Below are 8,793 nucleotides of genomic sequence, written 5' to 3' on the forward strand. Positions count from 1 at the left end.
GAGGAGAGGGTGGCTTCGAGTGCTAGAATCGAGTGTGATTCAGAGAAAGGCAAGTTAGAAGCGGGGAGGACCTGCGGCTAAGGCGGGGCGGGGTTTGTGAGGCTTGAACCTCGTAAGGGCTTGGGGCTCGGAGGCTGGGCTTCGATGCCTGGGAGAAGTCTGTGTCCCGAAAGGGGACGGGGTTGGGGCGCGGGGAGGAGGCCAGAAGGAGGAGGGCGGGGCTAAGTGCTGGGCGAGTTCGCATTTAAGAGGTGTGGGCGTCACACCGAAGCCTGGCAGTAGTTGCCAGCTGCGTTTGAGGGCCTGGGGCGGGGTCAGAGCCAAGTGGGGGTGGGGCCAGGGCGCTAGTTAAGTCTTAGCTTGATAATGGTTGGCTGGAGTCTGGGGAGGGGGTGGGTCCAGGACGCGGAGGAGACCAGCCCGCGCGGGGGCGTGATCATCCTGGCGGGGGCGGGGTTGGATCAAGGAGATGCAGAGCGCGGGGGCGGGCCCGGGGAGGGGGCGGGCCCAGGGCGCGGGGGCGGGGCCTGTGCGGGCCGCTGCGCCGGGCGGAGTGGGCTGCGGGGATGCGGGGCACGAGCTGCGTGGGCGGCGGCGGCGAGAGCCCGGGTGGCGCCGGGCTGAGCGAGGGCCCGCGGGGCCGCTGGCTGCGCCTGGCCCCCGTCTGCGCCTACTTCCTCTGCGTCTCGTTGGCCGCCGTGCTGCTCGCCGTCTACTACGGTCTCATCTGGGTTCCCACGCGGCCCCCCGCGGGCCCCGCCGGCCCGCCGCCCAGCGCGCCGTCTCCTCCGTGCGCCGCCCGCCCGGGCGCGCCGCCTGCCCCGGCGCCTGCCGCTGCCTCGATCTCCTGCCTCCTGGGAGCCCCCGGCGGGCCGCGACCCCAGCTCGAGCTGCCGCGCAGCCGCCGCCGCCGCCACAGCGACCACAGCCGCCGCCCGAACCACCGCCAGACACCCAGAGAGAGGCCGGAGGCCGCGGGGGGGCGAGGACCCGGGTAGCCGTCCCTTCCACCCCCTGCTGGATCTCCGGCCCTCGAGAGGCCGGCGCCCCCGCGGCGGATGCTCCGTACCCGGTCGGGCCCGGGCTCCGTCTTCACGACATCGCCCAGCGTCTCCGGAGTCGTCATCCTGAAGAATGGGGAGCGAAGGGGAGCTGGCTTGGGGCCTCGCTCCTCTGCCGTCAGGCTTCTCCGCCATCAGGCTCCTCTGCCATCAGACCGGGGTCCTCCACCATCTGGCAGACCCTCTCCTGATCTCTGCCTTCTGACCCCCTCCATGGGATTCTGAGCACAGAGCCCACAACCCGCCCTCCTCCTCTCTGAATCTCCGTGTCCGTATGTCCCCCCTGCAATAAACTCCAGCCCCAAGTGCCTGGTGCTGTGTTTGTTGTATTGTTTTCGAGATGTCTCTCTTTTCAAGTTTGTAAGGGGAAGGCCTTCCTGGCGTCCGATCCTCGTGTCTTTTGCCCTGGGTGGGTCGGGTGGGCTCTCCCTTGACCTGGGCGGGCGTGTTTTTCTTTTCCCATCGCCAACATTTAGCCTTTGGGGTGGGGAGAAGAGGCTTATCTGCAACAGAGCAGTTGAAGGTCAGACAGTGTGAAGGACTTCGCAGTTTTGTGTACGCTTGGGGCAGAAGACAAGTGCCTCTGGAGAGAAGCAGACAGTCCGCCCTCCTGTTCCAGCACAGATGAGGGGAGAGGTGGGATGGTTTCGCACAAGCATTGGGGTCTTCGGGGATTGGGATTAGTGTGATTATAGCGTCAGGCAGAGAGGCTGAGTTCCCCTGAGATGTCAGGATTGCTGCTGGGAGGGAGTGAGGCCTTCTTCCCGGGGTCTGAGAGCTGAGGGTGGACAGGGGTGGTGGTGGGCCTGTGCCTCCCTGGAAATCACAGAGGAAGTTAGCCAGTACTGTGCTGCCTTTAAAGATTCGTACAACCTCTCTGGTCTGCAGTGCTGCTGGTGGACCGAGGCAGAGAAATTCCAGGCCTGCCAAAAGAGTCAGAAGTGGTTGAATCTGTCCCCTCCCCGCAGAGCACTGAGGCCTGGCTCTGGGCAGGGCATTGGACCCTATACGCAGGTAGTGGTTTTCTTGTCTAGCCTCCTCCTTTGAACTGGAGACTTTCCCAGGGGAGTGAAACTGAACCTCCTCCCTCAGGCTGGGACATCAGTGGATATAGACTGGGCTGAGAATGTCAGTCATTCTGTGTCCCTCGTTTCCTCCCTTCTATCCGTCCAGCACCACTTCCCAGAGGGTGTCTCCAAACCGAAGGGGAACTCAGGGACCCAGCACCCCTTTATGGTTAGCATAGGGCACTGACCGTGGAGCCAAGATGCCCAGATCCAAGTTCCAGCTCTTCCTCTCCCTAGCTGTGTGACCTTGGGCAGGTTACTCAACCTTCCTGGTCCTGTGAAACGAAGATGATGATAGTACTTCCAGAGTAAATAAACCAGTGATCCAAAGCCTTTCAAACGGCATCACACGTTCCTTCTCTCCACCCGCCTCTGTCCCTCAGGGATTAAAAAAACCACAGCTTGGATCCCGAGGGATGTCAAGTCGCCCCAGAGCTCTGGACACCAGCAAGTGGTGAGTTGGAGGTGGGGACCCTCTGCATCTCTGAACCCTCTCGGCTCTCTGGCTTCCTGCCCTCTTCTCCCAGCTCCGTTGCTCCCCATTCCTCGGTTTCTCTTCCTGTCTCTGTGTCTCCCTCGCGCCACCCTGCTCTCTCCCCCTTCCGTCCCTGCCTCTCTGTCTCTCCCTGCCATCTCTCAGTGTTGTCTCTGCCTCTGTCCCTCACTCGGTGCTCTCTCTGACTCACTCTCTTGAGTCTCTGTCGCTTTCCGCCCCAGCTCTCTCTCTGTGTCTCCTCCCTCCCTCTCCTTGCTTCCCCCCTCCCCGTCCTGCCCCAACACCCCCCTCCCCCTCCCCCCTTCTCGTTTCTTCCCCAGCTCAGTCCCCCAGTGCCCTATCTCCTCTCCTATCTTGGTCTGTCTTCCTTATCTCTCAGTCTCTCTTTTGGTCACTGTCTCTTAATTTTGCACTTAACAAGCACTTACTGAGCATTTACTCTGTGCCAGGCCTTGTTCTAGGCACCTGGGTCACAGCGGTGAACAAAACAGGCAAAGCTTCTTGCTTTCGAGGGAGCTGACCTATTGCTGGAGAGACAGACGAGAAGCGTGATGAGTGACTTAAATACATGTTATGTCTGTTAACAAGAAGCACAACGGACGAAGATAATCAGGGTGACAGGGAGTAATGGAGTTGCTGGTTCCTGGGCAGATGCCAAAGAGGTAAGGGCCGGGCATACAGATCTCTGGCGGGAAGAGTGTCCCAGGACATGGGAACGACAAGTGCGATAGCCCTGAGGCTCCGGTGCTTGGCCGGTTCAAGGAACCATGAAGAAGCCAGGAGTGAGCAGAGTGAGTGAAGGAGAGAGCAGGAAGGGAGGCAAGAGTAAGAGAGAGAGAGAGAGAGAGAGAGAGAGAGAGAATGGGGGCAGATTGTACAGAACCTCAAAGACCCACCGTGAGGTCTTTGGCTTTTACTTTGAATGAGGTAGAACCATGGAAAGTTCTTGAGCTGAGGAGGGACAGAGCCCGCTTATGTGTTAACGGGACCCTCTGATTGCCGCGTGGGAAGAAACTGTAGGGGGCGCGAGGGTGGAAGCTGGGGCCCAGGGAGGAGGCCACGGCCATGGTTCAGGTGAGAGACAGTGGCTAGAACAAGGTAGTGGCCTGGAGGAAACGTGGGTGGTCAAAATCTTAGTGTGTGTGTGAAATCCACATAGCATAAAAGTTACCACTTGAGCCATTTTATTTTAAAATTGTGTTGTTGTTGTTTTAACAGCGTGAGCAGGGGAGGGGCGGAGAGAGAGGGAGACACAGAATCCGAAGCAGGCTCCAGGCTCTGAGCTGTCAGCACTGAGCCCTACGCGGGGTTCGAACCCACAGACCGTGAGACCATGACCTGAGCCGAAGTCGGATGCTTCACCGACTGAGCCACCCAGGCGCCCTTCTTTTGTTCAGCTTCTTAGGCAAACCACTGAAATTTCTCTGGTCTACAAGTTTCCTTCCTTTTTCTTCCTTCCTTCCTTCCTTCCTTCCTTCCTTCCTTCCTTCCTTCCTTCCTTCCGTTCTCTCTCTCTCTTCCTTTTTCTTTCTTTCTTTCTTTCTTTCTTTCTTTCTTTCTTTCTTTCTGTTGAAAAAATTTTTAATTTATTTTAGAGAGCACGAGCCAAAGGGAGGGGGTGGAGAGAGAGAGAGAGAGTCTTACGCTGGTTCCCGAACTGTCGGTCTAGAGCCTCGTATGACGTTCAATCTCACAAACTGTGAGATCATGACCTGAGCCGAAATCAAGTTGGACACCTAACTGACTGAGCCGCCCGGGCCTCTGGAGCATATATTTTTGAAGTTTATTTTTGAGAAAGAGAAAGAGCGGGGAAGGGGCAGAGAGAGAGAGAGGGAGCGAAAGAACCCCAGGCAGGTTCCCATACTGTCAGCCCAGAGCCCGACGTGGGGACTCAATCTCAGGAACCGCAAGATCATGACCTGAGCCGGAATCAAGAGCGTGGCAACCAGCTGAGCCACCCAGGCGCCTCTTGAACCGTTTAAAAGTGTAAAGTTCAGGGCATGAAGTCCGGTGTTGTGCGGTCATTACCACCTCCATTGATCTGATCGCTGTGAAAAAGGAGGGGAGGAGGGACTGGACTAGAGGGAGAAAGTCTGGGGGCGGGGTGGTTTTTGAGGAGGTGGGGGAGGTGTGAGCATGCATGCACATGCGTGGGGAGAGGCAGAGAGAGAAGGGGACTGAGGACCCGAAGCAGGCTCTGCACCGACAGCACAGAGCCGGATGCGAGGCTCGAACTCCCGAACTGCGAGGTCAGGACCTGGGCGGAAGTCGGACACTCAACCGACTGAGCCACCCAGGCGCCCCCGCAGCAGGGTTTCTTAAAGGGAGAGCCGAGCAGCACCCTTGGGTGGCCACCACAGGGACCTACAGTGTTTCTAGTTCTTTCGGGGCTTAGGGGCAGCGTCACCCCCAAGGGGCTTTGCAGGGTGCCCAGGGACGGAGGCACCTGGGAACTCATTCCCATTCCTGGGAGAGAGGGAGGCCTCGCCCCTCCTGGTGGGCTGGAGGGCTTTCTTTCAACTTGGTGGGATCGGTGCAGGTCACATGACAAACCTGGACACCCCCCCCCCCCCCCCCCCCCCCCCCCCGCCTGTGCCAGGGGCGGTCAGGTGCTGTTGGTTGAGGCTTGGGTTCCATCACGCCCTGGCGCGAGAAGGCGGGATTACTCTAAACGGTTGGGCCAATCGCGACCCATCGCTGGGTCAGGCCCAAGGCCGTAGACCTCCCCGCTGCAGCCGAACTGCAAGGGCTGGAACTTCCAGGAGGGGGCGCCAAAGCGTCGCCGTCCTCCCGGAAGCCTACCCTGGCGGGGATCCAAGATTCACAATCACGGCAGAAACATTTGTACGTGCACGTTCCAGGGGCCTGCGAGGAGGGTCCCGTGTCCCGAATTCCAAAAAGCCGTGACAACCGAAACAGTTTCTTTGGGGGGGGTGGGGGTAGTTTGGGCGCAGTCTCACATGGTGGCAAATCAACTGATAGGAGTTACTTACTTTTTTTTTTTTTTTTTTTTAATTCTGGACTGGCGCTAATTCGTAAGTTTGTTGAAGGGAAAGATGATCTTCCCATACCGATTTGGGGTTAAACTTTCTTTCTTTCTTTATTATAAATTATTATTTATTTATTATTATTTATTTATCTCCGTTGGTGTGAACTTTCACGGGGTGTTGCTGCAAATATATTAACATGTCTGGTGGGGAGGGGGCTGCCTCAGACCCCTGGGAGTGTTACATAAAATGTGGCATTTGCTCAGAATCGCCTTTCTAAAATTGGAACACTTCTGAGTTCCAAAAGGCGTCTGTCCCCAAGGGCTTCAGCTAAGGGATTGTGGACCTCAAGTCGGGCATGCTGCCCAACCGAGATTCATCTTAATTACTTGTTCAACGTTTATTTAATGGCTTTGGGAAGAAACCATTTTCCATTACGATTTTTTAAAAATAGAGAACGGCGCTGGTCTACTAAGTCCCCTTTGTTAATCATACGCTGTTTTCAGTGTCGTGTGTGTAAGTGACTGTGTCCGTGTCTCCTTGTTTTTGTTGTTGTTTGTTTGTTTGTTTGTTTGTTTTTCTTAGTAGGCTTTACGCCCAGGGCAGGGCTTGAACTCATGGCCCTCAGATCAAGACCCGAGCTGAAATCAAGAGTCGGGAAGCTTAGCTGACTGAGCCACCCAGGCGCCCCTGTGTCCCTCTGTGTGTGTACCTATGTGGGTCTTTGGGAGAGTTTTTTGTATGTGTGATCGTGTCTGTGTGCGTTTGCAAGGGTCTCGTTGTGTCTGTAATTGTGTGTGCGCGCGTGCGTGTGTGTGAGTGAATGTGCACGACAAGAGGCATAGTTCAGGGTTTAAAGTTGATCTGCTGAAATAAAGTCCTCATATCAGCTGCCTCACATCTGCCTCCGTCTTCAGAATTGAAAATTCCGGAGAAATTTTGCGCCGCCAACCGATACCCTGTACTCCCACCAGAGGGCGCCCACCTGCTTTGGCCAGAAGAAATGTAAAAACTACATTTTGGGGGGCCATTTCTTTATTTTTATTTAAAATTTTTTTTTTTAATTTTTTATTTCTTAAAAGTTGCATCCAAGTTCGTTAGCATATAGTGCAAACAATGATTTCAGGACATAAAATGTGCCATGTCCTATATTTTAGGTGTGCAGTTAGTGGCATGAAATACATTCACCTTGTTGTGGGACCGTCACTGCCACGGGGTTTCCAGAATGTTTTCATTTCCCCAAACTGAAACTTTGTATCAAACAATACTCTCCATTTCCCCACCTCCCCCACTCCAGGCAACCTCTATTCTTTCTGTCTCTGTGAATTTACCTCTTCTCTGTGCCTCATTTAAGTGCAGTCGAACAATGTGAGTGCCTGTCTCATTTCTTTAATTTTTTTTTTTTCAACGTTTATTTTTGGGACAGAGAGAGACAGAGCATGAACGGGGGAGGGGCAGAGAGAGAGGGAGACACAGAATCGGAAACAGGCTCCAAGCTCTGAGCCATCAGCCCAGAGCCCGACGCGGGGCTCGAACTCACGGACCGCGAGATCGTGACCTGGCTGAAGTCGGACGCTTAACCGACTGCGCCACCCAGGCGCCCCTGTCTCATTTCACTTAGCATCAAGTTGTCAAGTTTCATCCACGTTGTATTGTGTATCAGAATTTCCATCCTTTTTAAGGCCGAGTGATATTCCACTGAATGCACGTTGTGTCACATTTTGTTCATCCATTCGTCTGCTGATGGACATTTGGAAACTCATTGCGTTTTAACATAAATAACATTTTATTTTATTAAAAATTTTTAAGTGTTTATTTTCAAGAGAGAGAGACAGAGCACGAGCCGGGGAGGGGCAGAGAGAGAGGGAGACACAGATTCCGAAGCAGGCTCCAAGCTCCGAGCTGTCAGCACAGAGCCCGATGAGGGGTTCGAACCCACAAGCCGTGAGATCATGACCTGAGCCGAAGTCGGACACTTCACCAGCCGAGCCACCCAGGCGCCCCAACATAAATAACATTTCGAATGAAAAATGCTGTATTTTCCAAAATTAAAAAAAAAAAAAGTAATGAGAAGAGTGACATCACTTTACATTTCTGAGAATATTTAACGTCTGGCTCAATAGAAGACAACTGGGTTCTTATAGTTGCTTCTGCATTTGTTCTGTTGCAATGTTACAAGTCAGCTAGCCTCTGGAAAAAGAAAAAAAAAAAGCTTGGTGAACTCCAGCCAAGTCACGGAAAGTCCGGAGCATGAGCCTTTTAAACCCACTCCCCCTCCAGCTACATCATCCTGAAACTTACATAGTTGTAAAACTGTCTTTAGCCTTCCGGGTCATGTACATTTCAAATATATGTATATATTTATTTATTTATTTAGAGAGAAAGTGTGAGAGCGTGTGAGTGGGGGGGAGGGGCAGAGAGAGAGAGAGGGAGAGAGAATCCCAAGCAGGCTCCACGCTGTCAGTGCAGAGCCCGATGCGAACCTCGAGACGGTGACCTGAAGTCAGACGCTTAACGACGGGGCCCCCCAGGCACCCCCTGGGGCATGTACATTTCACATCTGGTTCTGGGTACAATTCTTTATCACTTAGTCACACTGCAATCATGTAGTGATGACGGACTCACGGCTATACTGCTGCTAATGTATCCGTTTACTCTGGTCCGAGAATAACCCAAATCTGCGTGTGATGTACACATACGGATGTTTATTTAGCGGGTGCATCCGGGGGTCAGCTGATTGTGGCCGGAAGGCTCTGCTGATCCTAGCTGACTTCTGTACGACCGACCGGGGTCCCATGGAGCTGGACTGCCTGGGGCTGCGCATGGTTGGATGGCTTGCTGATCTTGGCTGGGCTCCCTCAGGTGTTTGTGGCTGGGCTGATCCTGGCTGGCCCCGGCAGGTGCATCCAGTGCTTGGGACCAACGGCCTATCCCAGGAATATTCTTCTCATAGTAATGGCAGAGGTGTGAGCCCAACTGCAATGGTGCATCTCAAGCCTCTGTGGTCTGTGTGCCTTCATCCCACTGGCCAAGCAAGTTGCACAGCCTCTTGCTATAAAGGGGTGGGAGACACATTCCTTCCAAGGAGACGAGGCGGACGGAACGAAGGCTTGTGAAGGGTTACTGGATCTGCACGGGTGGTCATGTCCCATGTCCCACGTCACCATAGGATGAGGGGGTGG

General features: G+C 54.6%; 1 protein-coding gene and 1 long non-coding RNA gene across 2 annotated transcripts; both read left to right on the forward strand.

Annotated features, from left to right (window-relative positions):
- Nucleotides 1–495: 495 nt before the first annotated feature.
- Nucleotides 496–1,370, forward strand: INAFM1 (InaF motif containing 1). Its single transcript, XM_025914290.2, has one exon. The coding sequence runs from the start codon at nt 567–569 to the stop codon at nt 996–998; it is 432 nt and encodes a 143-aa protein (XP_025770075.2). The 5' UTR covers nt 496–566; the 3' UTR covers nt 999–1,370.
- Nucleotides 1,371–5,760: 4,390 nt separating this feature from the next.
- On the forward strand, nt 5,761–7,959 carry LOC147573694 (uncharacterized). The gene is made up of 2 exons (XR_015244975.1): nt 5,761–6,989; nt 7,209–7,959. It is a non-coding gene; the product is annotated as an uncharacterized LOC147573694 (long non-coding RNA).
- Nucleotides 7,960–8,793: the final 834 nt, after the last annotated feature.

This window comes from Puma concolor, chromosome E2 (assembly GCF_028749965.1).
Source record: "Puma concolor isolate L17-30 chromosome E2, mPumCon1.1.hap2, whole genome shotgun sequence".
NCBI lineage: Eukaryota > Metazoa > Chordata > Mammalia > Carnivora > Felidae > Puma > Puma concolor.